General features: G+C 35.1%; 1 protein-coding gene across 2 annotated transcripts in view; it reads left to right on the top strand.

Moving 5' to 3' along the window:
• Positions 1–14,517, top strand: part of GPM6A (glycoprotein M6A) — a 112,078-nt gene that overhangs the window by 84,505 nt on the left and 13,056 nt on the right. For both annotated transcript variants that reach the window (XM_054166176.1, XM_009896348.2), the window contains exon 3: positions 4,437–4,593. In XM_054166176.1, coding sequence (XP_054022151.1) covers positions 4,437–4,593 — 157 coding nt within the window. The remainder of the gene's footprint in view (positions 1–4,436; positions 4,594–14,517) is intronic.

Here is a 14,517-nt window from a genome sequence, read left to right as displayed (position 1 = left end):
ATAATAAATCTTCCTTACTCTCTGCTGGCTGTATGTTTTCTTTCTGAAGTCTGCCTTTGCTTGTCTCTTCCTTTTGCTAACAATTCCTCCTTGCTTTGTGGTACCATCCATAAAAGTTAGTAATGTCATGAACTTACACCAAGAAATTATTGCCAAGAATTTTTTTCCCATCTGGTTTGCAGGAGAACTTGTTCACCTCTTTTAAAAACTTCCATGAGGCATATCTTCTGCATACCCTAAACAAAACTTCTTGCTTGCAGACATTTCCTTATATCTTGTTTTCAAATACCACATTTACAAAACTCTTTCTACAGCTTGAGATAGCTCGAGGGAACAGGCTGCTATCTCTGTTTTTTAACAGTCTCTTAGGATCAGTATGTCAGGGGTCAAAGAGGTTAGCATTAAGGCCAGCACTGCTGTTTCAGAGAGTAACAGAAATTATTGGCCATTCCAAATGTGAATATCAACTATTCCAAGTGAAATAAATGTCTCTAATGCATTCCTGTATTAAAAAAAAGAAAGAAAGAAAGAAAGAAATCTCTAACTAGTATGTAGATTGTTTGCAAACATTATTAAGTAACTTTGATAGAAAAAGATGTATTGCTGTGCATTAATTGAGTACCAAACCTCAACAGCAAGGGTAGAAAGTGTACCATGATTAAATTGAATAGTGTAAATCTTTCAGGGTTCCTACAATTTGCAATTCCTGTTAGGACAGAGTAAAACATAAAAGGCCAATGTTAACAGTTTTTCCTGGCTTCTCTGTTGAGGGTAGTAAATCCATTTGTTATGTGCAGTACTGATCTACTCCACTGAAGCAAATTGTTCCACAAACCCAAAACATTATTACTTCTAGACATATTTAATGGAAGCCAGTTATGAATACTGAAATACTTTGAAACGATCATTAACTCAGTTGATTGAAGGAGTCTCAATAACAACAAAGTAATTTGTTATGCACACTTTTAACAAGAGCCTGCTGCACATAGTCATGATCATTCAACAATTAGTCTTATTGCTTGCTGATTTATTTTTTAATCCTTGAATTTGCAAAAGAACAATTAATATACACAGTAGGAAATCTGCAACACTGATCTGACTAACTGACAATGTTTTTCACTCATCTCCAAATTGTGTCTGCTCTGTATTCAGCTACTGTGTGCTCTCTGAGATGTTGATGTTGATGACTTCCATCAATAAATTCTGTCAGTGGTAGAGAGTGTTTTCTCTGGATCTATATTCATATTCATTGTATTAGATAGAATCCACATTCAGAATAAGAAGTAGGAATTCCACTTAGTATGGAGTAATGACCCTGAAAAAGAGCTAAAAACTGGAAGATCAGCTTTATTTAAATCACAGATTTGAAAACAGTGGTGTTTGTGTTTCTAACATTTCTGAACATACTGTTGTGAGGGACAGCAGATCAGGAACCTATGGAGTGTCTACAAGATTAAAATGGTATGTGAAATATGGTTTAGATTTTTCTATAAAAATAAAAGTTTTTAATAATGTCAAGATTTTGTCACAATTAACTTAGGTAATCATTCATCTTATTCCACCCAGCAGCCTAGGTTAATATGTGAAGATTGCATAATCAACGTAAAATTGTTAGCATTCTTTACTGACTGCCTTTTCATGACTTCAATTATATTATTATATAGTATTCATAGAACTCTGGCATTTAGAGAGTTATTCAAGATTTCTTTTTCTTGTGGCTACAGCCTTCCTCTAATGTGTATCTTTGCAAGCCTATCAGCAGTGCAGAATTCATCTCAGATATATACACATATATATATATTTTCCCTTTACTGATTACCTACCTCATTCCATCTATTCCATCCTACACAAGTGTAATCCATGCTTGTCTTGTCCTTTTTTTTTTTTATCTTACCCATCTCTCTCATTGGCTCATGTTCATCATCCCTTCCGCCATTCCCTTCTACCTCCCTGTTTGCCCTCATATTCTGTCTGCAGCATTTGAGACTTCACTGAAACACAGATGGCAATTAATATCCTTGAGTTCATCCACAAAGAATCAAATGTTATATTAAAGAAAGGCATTTTACAGGGCCTATATTTCATTATATGCTATAATTTCATTGGAAAATCAAAGTTTATGTGAAATTTATTAGATGCTGAAGAATAATTTAATGTCAACTTTGTCTTCAAAACTACATATATAAAATGTTACTGTTGCAATAAATTTTCTTTAAATGTAACACGCACTAAGTTTAGTTATATTGCAATATAATTCTGTATTGCAATACAATTCTATCTTGCTTTAAAAGAGGTAGTTGTATGATTGTTTCATAATCTTTGTTCATAGTTTTATTCTTTGCATTATTACAATATCCTTTGTTTGTTCAACTAAGTCTGTCTGTTTCATCTTGTAGTCTGAGATTTTACTACTTCTCTGTTTGGAGAGTTTATGAGGAAGAAATTTCTATATTTGGCTATAGTTATATATATTTTATTTCTTTGTGAAAGGAAGACTTAAGTGAAAAGTATTCCTTTAGTTAAACATAAGACTGAAGAAAAAGCAGAGATCTTTTAGTATGCATTTTAATACAAGCAACTCAGTGGGAGACCTAACACAAATGATTTAAAGGGGTGTTGCAATGGCTGAAATAGTCTCTGGACTTCCCAAAGGTCTTAACCTCTTTAGGGTAAATATAGCTTGTAATTTGTACAGCACTGAACATACAAAGGTCTGTGAGGAGCTGCTGCTGGCAGAACCCCCACACTTAATATGCTGATCACAGCTTTATAAGGTGTGGAGATTGGAAGATGGCTTATGGAATAGTCAGGGAGTTGCTGCCTGTTTCTTGTAAATGTATTGTCACCAGTAAAGACAAGATAGGCTCAAAATACAGTTTGCTTGTTAAAACACAGTTGCACTGGCTGAATAACTGCAAAACTAGGGAAATGGGATTTTTACAATGTAATCTGTAGTTATATGTATTTAATACTACAGCATATTGCAAAACCATTAATTTATAATAGCTCTCCTACTCCCAGGTCATACATTCAACTGTATTTTTATGAGACTAATGTAAGCTTAATATATGTTCACTGAAGTTGCAAACATAATCATACAACTGAAAACTGTAAGCTTCAATTTGACTTTGAATCTCTTAAAACCATCCAAATGCAAAGACACTTTAGTGAGATTTTGAGCTTCATTATTATATTATACATGTTAAACATGTTGAGAGTTACCTTTGGGTGATAATGTTGAAAGTTATCTTTGGGTGATCCCAAAGAAATGTTATCATTAATTATTTCTTTCTGTAACAATAGAAGTATCAACCTTTATGTCTTGAGAAATGTCCATTTTGGGCAGTTGTTTGGTGCCTGGCAGAATTCAACTTGCAGATCCTGTTGAGTTCAGCTTGGGTTTTGTGCTACTTTGTTATGAGATGCTGCTTGTAACCACTTTCTGAAGAGCAGCACAGTTCCTGCCATGTCACATTGATAAAGTGGAAGCTTATTGTGCCCAGGTTTTCAGAGAAGTCCGAGTAGCAAACATTGAAGCTTGCTGATCCAAGGCAATGACAACTGGAAGTTTTAGACAAAACAAAATAGAGAGGTGCTTTCCATCATCTTTTCTCATGCTCTCATCATGAAGAATATTTAGAAGGCAGTCTCCTTGAACTACTATTGAGCTTCAAGATATTGCTAGGCAGGACAACCACATGACAACCCAGATAATCTTCCTTGTAATAAATTGAGCCTTCTGTGGCTCTACATGCTACACTGTAAACTGTCCATTTCATGAGCTTAGGGTCTGTGAAATACTGTTTTTAAAGCCCCATTGTAGAAGAATGCCAGATGATCTGACCTTATTACATTCAGAATAATGTTTCTGGTTTTAAATTAGGGATTTGTCTCGATGACTTCATTATTTTGTGTCAGATACTTTGTCCTTTGGAGAGGAAGTAGAAAAATAATGAGAAGGTAGCAGATATTGGCATTGCGATTTGAGAGCTACTTGTACATGTAGAAAGGTTTATTGAAGATTGTGACAAAATTATCTTTTCTATAACCTAAGTGCTGTATGGAATGTGTTCCCAGATGTGTCAGACTCACGTTTCCTTTTTTTTTTTTTTTTTCTTTTCCACTTTATTTGGAAGAAAGAGAGTATGAAAATGAACTGACTTTTAAAATATTCTGACAAATTGGGCTGTCTTACCTACAGGGATCCATTTTTTGCATCTTATTAAATTAAAAGGTCCAGTGTTTCTTCTATCAATGCACTTTTATTCCAAAGTACATTCCTGTCCTCAGATCCAGCTATCATTATATCACATCAGCACTTAAACTGACTCACGTGTGGAGGCTTTGAGGCTTAGTGAGTCTAATTATCTCACCCTGAAATTTCAGTCAGCTTTAGATATTTTTGCAGATAAATAATTTTTACTCTTTCTATACAGGATTGACATCTTCAAATATGTGATATATGGTGTAGCAGCTGCATTCTTTGTATATGGCATTTTGCTGATGGTGGAGGGATTCTTTACAACTGGTGCCATCAAGGATCTCTATGGGGACTTCAAAATCACCACTTGCGGCAGATGTGTCAGTGCCTGGGTAAGTAGTGAAGAACGCTTTTGTACTTATGACAATTTCAACATGTTTTTCGTATTTGTAGTGCCTTGTGAAGTTTATTTCTTTTAATTGATTTCTTTAATATTTTCTGATACTTCATTTTAGATTGTCAGAAATGTTCTCCATATTGGTTAGTCACTAAATAACTCTTGTTACTTAGGAACTTTTAAGAGTTTAGTGAAAAAGTTTCTCAGCAACATAAGCTGTTTGAGACAGGACTGAAAGTGTGTAATGCCTTCAGCTATACTCAACAAGAACTATTTTTCTCATTAATATGTTCACTGTTATTTTAGAAAATGTGCCTGTTCCTCTTTGGGATAAGAAGAGATCCGTCACCAAGTTTAGTTTTTTGTTTTTAAATGGCAAACAACCCATTATTTCCTCCTTTGTTTTCTCTGGTTTGCAGACACCATTCACATACGACCCCAGAAAACCTAGTTTCAAAAAATTCTGGTTTGCACTGGGACTTAAATGAAGGTTACTCACATTAAAATTGCTGACTATTTGAATTGAGATTACTTTGAGATCCCTGGTCAATATCAAGTACATAGCTAATGTTTTTGGTAATTGACTGTTCTGTAAATAACTAACTAACTAACTGGCCTGCATCAAGAATATTGTGGCCAGCAGGAGCAGGGAAGTCATTGTGCCCCTGTACTCAGCACTGGTTGGGCTACACCTTGAGTACTGTGTCCAGTTCTGGGACCCTCAATTTAAGAAGGACATTGAGACTCTTGAATGTGTCTCTCTTTTTCTTAAAAAGAAAGAATGCAATTTATGTCTTTTTTTTTTTTCTTTTTCTGTTTCTTATACTTCAGAAATTTTCTTATACTTCAGAAATCTTTTGCAGTGAGCTTAGAAATTATTTTGATACGTATTTGTAGATGTTTACTATACTTTTAAGCCTATCATTTCTGTGATCTGGCAGGTTGTTTTGGTTTTCCTGATATTATGCTTCTGCATTTTCTCACTCAGGGATATCACACTTGCAAAATCATCCAATCATTCCTCTTCTCACATAACTTACCATGTGCTTTATATAAAGCCCTTTTATTGACTGCCGTGTTCATTGCTTTCTTTAATAGAGGAGTGTGCCAGACTTTGTAATATGCTTTGCCAGCAGCTTCTCAGCTTCTCTTGGCCTTGCTGCTCACTGACATAATTTTTATTGCTTGTGATAAACTGGACAAAATGTCTTTGCTTCAGATTGTGCTGTGTCTTTCACATGAGGACATAGTTTTTTCTTGGCGTGTAAACTCAGTCAATAAGTAGGTTTTTTTTAATGTCGTTGTTTTCTTTTCTCCAAAGTGTGCTTGACTCTGGGCGATGCTACACATTCTCCATTGGCTTTATCTTTCTATTAGGAACCATCATAATTTTTTTTCAGATTATAGATTTATTTCCCTTTGGTTCAGATAATTCTTCTCAGTTTTAACTTAAATACTTTATCAGATGATCAGTTTTCCCTGAGTCTTGTTCTCACCTCTCTGCTTTCATCTTTTTCACTGCATCTATACATCTTAAGCTCACAATTTTATGGTCAAAGACGTATTCTATATCTACTCACACCAGTTTCTAGCCTGCTTGTTTTTCAGTTCTCCCACTCAAAGTTACTGTCACCAAAATACACAGAAAACTCAAACTGGAGTACTTTTACCAATAGTTCTTACAGCTGAAGAGCTTTAACATTTAAAGTCACATGTTTAGAATCTTCTGGCAGATTAAAAGCTATGTTATTCACTTTCACTGCTTAGAAAGACAGCAAATGAGAAAGGAAGGCCTATACCCCTTGATACTCTCGTAGTCTTTCCAAGCTGCAAATCAAGAAAGATTTTATGATCTTGTTTTTGACAGCCACACGTTTACGTTGAGACAACTGTTTAGAAAGGTTATAAGAGTATTATTTCTGCTTTCTAGTTTAAGCTTCACTGTCTAGTTTCTAAATACAGACCATGCAAACTTCCTGAATAAAAACCACAGTCTTGGCAACTTGATAAATGTGAAGAGTCTTTTCTCAGCTGGGTGTTATTTTTTGTTCTGTATAGAAAATTTGTCATCGCTGAAAACCATTAGAGTGTGGATCAGGAGTTTACAAATCAGCTATCTGGAATTTGGAAGCAAAATAACTGGAATATTTACTACTAGGACCTGCCTATAGTGACAAGGAGTGGGTCATGATGGAACTGATGGCTTTTCATACTTGGGGTTTTAGAATTGGATAGTTATGTAGCATGAATCTAATCTGAAGAACCCTTGAAGCAGAAGTATTTAATGAAGATCTAGTCCACTGCTTTAAAAAGGCAGTTTTAAAGAACAGGTTATTATCTGTAATCACATGTAAATAAAAACCCAACAGAGAATGCCTTGAAGTGTTAGAAACACCCCCAAAAAGAAAAGAAGGTGGAAAACTAGGAAAGTAAAACCACAAACATATATATTTTGAAGAAAAGTAATTCCTATCTGAAAGGTTGTAAAAGTAAATAGGAAATTCTGCTATTGTTAAATACAGATAAGATCCAATTCTCTGTAGGACAGCAGAAGCCTGAACTACAAGAATCAGTCTTGCCTGAAGGTCATGTGAAATAACTGTTGCTAAGAACTTCAAGCAACACAATGCTGCAAACCCATCAATGTTCTAAAGATTTAGAAATTTAAAAAGAGAAGCATAAGTGGCTTATAAAGAAGTATCAAAAAGAGAAATTCTGAAATTTTCTGGGAAAACCTAGCCTTCCATCAATGCAAAGCTATCTTCTTTGGACTGAGTATGTTCTGACAGTGGGTTTGTTAACAAAGCAAAGTTTCACTTTGTTAGAGAACCTTCTTTTTTGTATTTCTGATGCCCCGCTATGAAACCACCTTCTTCAATGCTTCCAGGAAATCAATTCAGAATAAATCAGAAAGTAAACTATCTTTTTATAGGCATCTAAATAGTTACAAAACAATAGACATTATGTGTAGTGTTTCAACCTTGAAATACACATTTAAAGGAAATTATAGATAAACTCTGTGTGCAAGTGAAAAGCAGAAAGTAGCAGCAAGAAGTGCTTTTAGTTTTGTCAAAATCAGATCTTTCCACCATTTAAAATATCTGTAGTAGAAAAATGTTTAAACAAACCCAAACAGAACAGTTACATAAAATGGGTACTTCAAAATTAAAAATTTCAGAAATGTAATAGTTTTCTGGTACTAGATTTTAACGATCTAAGGAATGCCACATTAACTAATATGTGGAAGAACTGCAATTAGGCAGTTTAAATCTTGAAGCAGTTGAACACAAGCCAAGGAGGATCAGCCTCATGACAGTAGTAGCATAACATGAAATACATCCATGTTTCAAGCCTCCTGGAGCTGTGCCTAGGAATATAGCATGTCAGAGAGAGAGAGATAGGCTGAACATGTTTTGTAGAGACAATAATGAATATCCAACAAGTGACTGACAGAAATGACAGTGATACTTTGAGCAGAAAAGACTTTGTTTGTGTTTCACATGATTTCTAGTGCATTTATTGATAATATCAGGACCTCAGTCTCTTTCTTCCAGCAGCATTATATATGAAATTAATTATGTTGAAATAGTTTCACTTCATTTTTTGCTTCTGATTAGGAATCAGGCGTGAGCGTAGGAAATGCTGGTTAGCACAGAGACAAGAACATTAGAGGAGGCTTTTTGACTGTGAGCTATTTAATAGTCCTCCTTAAAGGTTTTTAGATTTTATACTGTGTAAGAAGAGGGAGTGTGAATACCAAAAGAGGTTGGCTAAGGTCACAGGGGATGATCTGTGACATATCAAGCATTGATATATCAATGAGTTTAACATAATTATACAACTGTATAATTTTTTTACATTTCTGGTTTATTTAGATTTACATAAATTTAAGTAAATTTCAATGTATTTAAACAAATAAATAAGAATGTTTTTGTTCTAGATAACCAAACATTTTTAATTGAGCAACAAAGGCTGTTTTAGCTTCTGCAACCCAATCCTTTCTACAGCAACCCAGTACATTTTCCAGTTGCCCTTCCTCGTATTTGCACGTAGGGAACTATACATTTAAGATGCTATTGCAAAAAACGTAGGGAAGAGGTTGAAGTATTTATGTAGATTCTTTAAAAGTACAAAATTGCAAAATTGTTTTGGGATGAATTCTGAACCTCCCAAAAGTAAAAAAAGAACAGACATCTGCATTTTAAGAATACAGATTATGAAGAGGAACAACATATCTAAATTTACACTAATCTATGTTAAAAGCTGTCAAAGTAAATTACTGAGTCTGGATTGTAGATCTGTGGGTAACAGGCAGAACCCTGCATTATAGAAAATTGAATGCAAATAAACAGGTCTGAGGTAGGAACACATAGTACTTTGAAGTCTGACTTCTTCCTAAATGCAAGAATTATCAGCACAACTTCATCAAGACAAAGTTCAGCATTTGAGAAAATATGTGACAGCTTCAATGAATAATTTAAACAGACTAGGTAAATGTGTTTATGCAGAATATGTACAGGTGAAAGAGACAGTAGTAGTAACTCAGAGGAATTTCTCCTATGAAAAGTGAAGAAGATTGAAGCAGAAAGTCTGAAAGTCAAACGTCATTTATGAATTTGAAGCTGTGCAAAGTGCTAAAGCTAAATATGTTTATATTAGTTTTGAAATAAAATCTATCGATTGACAGTGAACATGATATTAGCAAGACAGTGCAAATCAAGACAGAATAGAATAGAATACATAGAATAGAATAGAATACATAGAATAAACCAGGTTGGAAGAGACCTTCAAGATCATCGCGTCCAACCCATCACCAATCCAACACCGCCCAAGCAACTAACCCACAGCACCAAGCACCCTGTCAAGTCTTCTCCTAAAAACCTCCAGTGATGGCGACTCCACCACCTCCCCAGGCAGCCCATTCCAATGTGCAATCACTCTCTCTGTATAGAACTTTTTTCTAACATCCAGCCTGAACCTCCCCTGGCGCAGCCTGAGACTGTGTCCTCTTGTTCTGGTACTGCTTGCCTGGGAGAAGAGACCAACATCTGTCTGTCTACAACCTCCCTTCAGATAGTTGTAGAAAAAAAGATCTTCCTGTTCATGCTTCTGAGTTGACATCAAATGGCAAGCAGGGCCTTTTTCTGATGTGCAGTTGTGAAACTGCACCCGGAACCGGGACTACACAACACACTGCATAGGTCAGGTGCCCAGTTAGTAACAGCCAAGCTAACCCTAAGCTTATCTTCAAGTGATGACCTGCACTGACAGGGTTTCACAGTGAAGCTAACAGACTTTTGGCAGGATGGAGGTATATAATCTCTGTAGATGCAGTTATGATCTATGGTGAAAACTGTCAAAGAGAATTTCTGAGCCTGTCAGGAGGTTTCAAAGGAACCTCTTGAACCATCAAGCAAACTGTTTGAATGTGTGTGTGTCATAGAATAATAAATGTAAATGAGATAAAAACACAGCAAGGTATAACTCTTAGAAAACTCTGGTTTGAGAGCTCATGTAGGGAGTTAATATAAAATAAATATATGAATAAATTGAGAGGCATTGTTAATGTGATTGGTTTGGAACCAATAAAACTACATGGCAACATGAATTTCTTGGTGTTAAGTTGTATCGAGGCACTTCTAATTTGTTGCTGTGTGTCAATATTTTGTTTTGTAGTAAGCAGCAGTGTTCTGTGTTTATTTCCGTTTCAATCCATCTCTCTACAGTAACAGTAACTTTTAGGTAGGATTTCATGATCTCTATCCCTAGGGTCACTGAAGCAATCATAACAGTGTTTGAAATTCAGTGAATGTGCTTTCATGGGGCAAGTATCCATGCATTTTTATCTGAAATTTTGTTCCTACTAAAATGGATAGGATTTGGGTGGTGTTTACAGTGGAAACAAGATTTCAAGCAGCTATGACCACCATGAAAGCTGTTGTGCTGTATGCATATGATTTCAGAACACGCTCTGAAATCGCTGCTTCCTGATACTGTTCTGTGAAAACAGTTTTTCTGAAAAAATTATTTCTGGAAGAGTTGATGATCCAAATACTTTGATAATTTATGTTTCAGGAAAGCTATTACTGACAATCAAAAGCTTATAAAATCTGGTGAGAGCATTTTACCAGCCATCATTTTGGTACAATAAATTAACCACTACAAAGGTTAAAGATTTGTTTTGTTGAAATAACTTTACTTCAGCTATTCTTTCCTGATGCAAACTGCTTATTGATCAGTCAAATTTTATCTTTATGATTTGGTAGATGAATTTCACTATCACTTCTAGTTTGATTTGGGTTTATGTTTGGCTTTTAACAGTGAAAACTGAACTGATCAGAGAAAGTAATTTTCACTACCAACACAATACAGAGTGTACTGAAGAACAAACCGTGATACCTCTTTAAGATGCTGTACTACTATTCCACAGATCTTTGGCTTGTCACATAGAAGAGTGCTACTTCAAAGGAACAAGATCCCTTTGAATCTCAGGAGACTGAGATTTGAATTTAATTCTTGGAGTAAACAGGCTCTTTAAGCATTTATTTTAAGATCTCTAGAGCAAAGAATAGCAGAGAAAATTATCTTAAAAAATGCCTCAGTCTTTCAATGGTGGTTTAAAAAAAATAAATTCAAAAATTCATGCCATTATAACAAGAATTTACAAGCTATTACCTCCTGTTGGTAGAAATTAATGACTTGTGCAAGGTTAACATCTTGCCTCTTACTGCTCCTACAGCAGAAAGAGTATTATTGCTCAGATCATGGTTTTGTGGTGTGTATCAGTGATAGCAGCTTCCAGGAATAACTCATAGCTACTAAGTGATTTAATGTGAAGGTTTGCATTTTAGGTATTCTTACATTAAACAAAAGCAATTTCTCAATCTCTTCCCACCGTCTTCTTATGACAGGAATTTGGGCACATCATTGATCATTGGCTCTTCAGTCAGAAGTGACTGAAAGAGGAAAAATAAAGTTCCTCCTTTTCAAATCCTCATTTGATTTGCTCCACAATAGATTCATGTTTTTAAAAGAGAATCTTTCCATAAACAAGCAGGCAATTCTCTCTAAGCAGACAGCTCTTGAGACTCACAGCAACTAGCATGTGACAGATTTCTTCTCTTATTCTATGCCCAAGGCAAATTTTTTTAGAGCCTAATAAGATCTGGGGGTTTTGCCTGTTTGCTATAACAATACTTTGTATTTTCACAGTACAGATTTTTAAGCAAGCTTCTTAAGCAAACAGAGTGTGTAATTTCTACTACAGATCAGAAAATAAAAAGATATTAAATAGGAAATGTAATTCTGATAGTAAGGCTGATATTTTTCCTCCATTTGGTCCTAACCATAGAACAGGAAGATTCCTGAATCTGTGTGGAGGCCAGTCTTAAAAACAGCTAGCATAGTTCAGTAATGTAACAAGTAGCCAAGATTTACTTATCCATTAAATTATCATGCATGTACAACACTGAGAGATATACTGATTTTTTTATAAAGTTCAGTCATTCTAGAAGGCAGCAGCTGAAAAATGAGGTCTTTTTTTGCAAACTCATAAGCTAGGAGGTCTTACTTTTCAACTACTTCTAGACTATAGTAAACTAAGAAAATCTGTTCTGGGAACACAGAGAAAACCTACTTTCTTCCTGCTTTAGAAAAATTGAGTACAACTCTTCAGCATGATAATAAATTAAGACCAGACACAGCAATTTAGTTGAGAATTCATAGCCCTGAAGTGAAACTACATTTCCAAGTAATTTTCCAAGTAATTATTTGTAAATGGGTGCCCGGGGTTGTACCAGATGTTGTCTCATTAGCTTTAACACTGTAAAATGGAGAGAGGGGGAAAAAAAAAAAAAAAAAGATAAAAGATAAAAAAAAGGAAAACAATAAAGGAGCAATAATGAAAAATAAATAGGAATGTGTAAAGAACACTATTTAGTTGTATTGACTATTTTTTCCACTATAGATGCAATAGAATTTCCATTATATAAGGCAAATAACACACAGAAAAGTCTACTGTAACATTCAAGGGTGCATATTTATTATAGACTGTCGCAAGAAAGGGGTCGCCACCGATCAATATGATCCACGAAATCCACTTTATTGAGCATCAGACACTTCTTTTATACAGTAGCCTAGCTGCCAACCCCACCTTCAGCGGTTAAACATCCTGCTTTCCCATCCTGATGAGATAATCACAAGAATTCTGTTTTACATTCTTCTTTACTTGTTATCGCGTGTAAGGGCGCAGTGACCTTGCTTTGGTATCCTGTTATCCTTTGCAGGCAGCTGCAAGCACAGCTACAAGGCCACGGTGGCCTGGCTGCATCAACACACTAGCTTACTGTGAGCAGTAAATAACAAGATGGAGTCAGGCCTACATGCTCTTGTTCAAACTATTGTTCCATAGAACCATGTCTTTACAAGCCATTCCTCAACAATAGACCTTGCTATCCTTTCCTCTGTGTCATCAGTTGGGTTTTTTCGGAGAGGAACACAACTGTTATCTGCATGAATGCATTTTCAAAAGTCTTTAAGCACAATCAGATACATCCAAAGTCTTTAAGCACAATCAGATACATCCATTTTCCTTTTAAACTAGTTTGGCGTTAAGGGAAAGGTTACAATGGTACATAATTTACGAAGTTGCAGGTAAAGCTGAAGTGTTGAGTACTAAGTTAAGTACTAAGCTGGGTGCCATGGGTTAGTTGTTTAGGTGGTTTGGATTGGTTGATGGGTTGGGCGTGATGATCTTGAAGGTCTCTTCCAACCTGGTTTATTCTATGTATTCTCTGTATTCTAACTGAAGAAACTAATAGAAAGTAGATATCTGAAGTATTAAACCGAATACTTCTATTCTTTATGCCACTTTCCTGCATCCTTCTCATAATTCTTTTTAGTGCTATAAATTCACCAGCTATTCAAGCCTAGGGACAGTTTGGAAAATTAATCTGAATTTAATTTTAAAGTGAATTAATTAAAGTACATTAAATTTCTATGTAAACACACTTCCTCAGAATTAAAATGGCTTTTCTTTAATATTCTTTGAAAGCGAGTTAAAGTAAATAAAATTAAGGTCTCTTTAATATTGCTTGAGAATGTCCATCCCATAACTTCAAAATAATGAAATCACCTCATCTAAAATTCAAAGCTTTTTTATTTTTTTTTTTATTTTGCATCACTTTTCCTGATCAGGTCCACATGGGCAAGTCATCCCTCTGTTATTTTTACTACCATTTACAACCCTTCTGAATCTGAACTTTCCATAACTAACATCTGAATTTATATTAGGCTTTTTCCTTCATCTCCTGATGTAATAGATCTCATATTTTAAAATAAACATTAAATGTCTTCTGGTTTGCTCTTATTCTCTGTTCAAAGCTTAATGTTAGCAGATTGTGGAGCAAATTATTCAGCTTTCCAAAATAGCTCTTATTTCTTATTCTCAGAGTAAATATTTTTCTGTGATAAGCAGCTAGGAAAATATTAGTGTGATGAAAGTTTTTTTGTTCAGTAATGTGTTTAAATTCAGCAGCGTTTATGGAACCATCAAATCTTGGGGCTTTAGATTCAACCTTTAGAGGCTGACTTATCTTCCACATTTCATCTTGTAGCATCCTTCCCACAGCATAAAAGGGAATTTTTTTTATCGATGAGTGTATCTGCTAGTCATCTCAAACAGCAGAGTAGTAACGTAGAATTCATACAAATTTACACAAGCTGAGTGTACCAGCGCAGCTACCATCCCTGAAGTAGAGTTCAGTGCCTCCTACAAGCAGATTGCTATACTCTGGAGGCTCATGGCTAAAAAAAAATAAAATGTGTAGGCTTTGGGGAACATGTTACAAGGCATGTAAATTAATGTGTTTCTTATTAACAGAGGTAAGCACTCTTGTTTGTTCTGAACGATGAATTCCCT

This window comes from Dryobates pubescens, chromosome 1 (assembly GCF_014839835.1).
Source record: "Dryobates pubescens isolate bDryPub1 chromosome 1, bDryPub1.pri, whole genome shotgun sequence".
In the NCBI taxonomy this organism is placed as follows: Eukaryota; Metazoa; Chordata; class Aves; order Piciformes; family Picidae; genus Dryobates; species Dryobates pubescens.
This window is presented reverse-complemented; position numbering and strand designations above follow the sequence as displayed.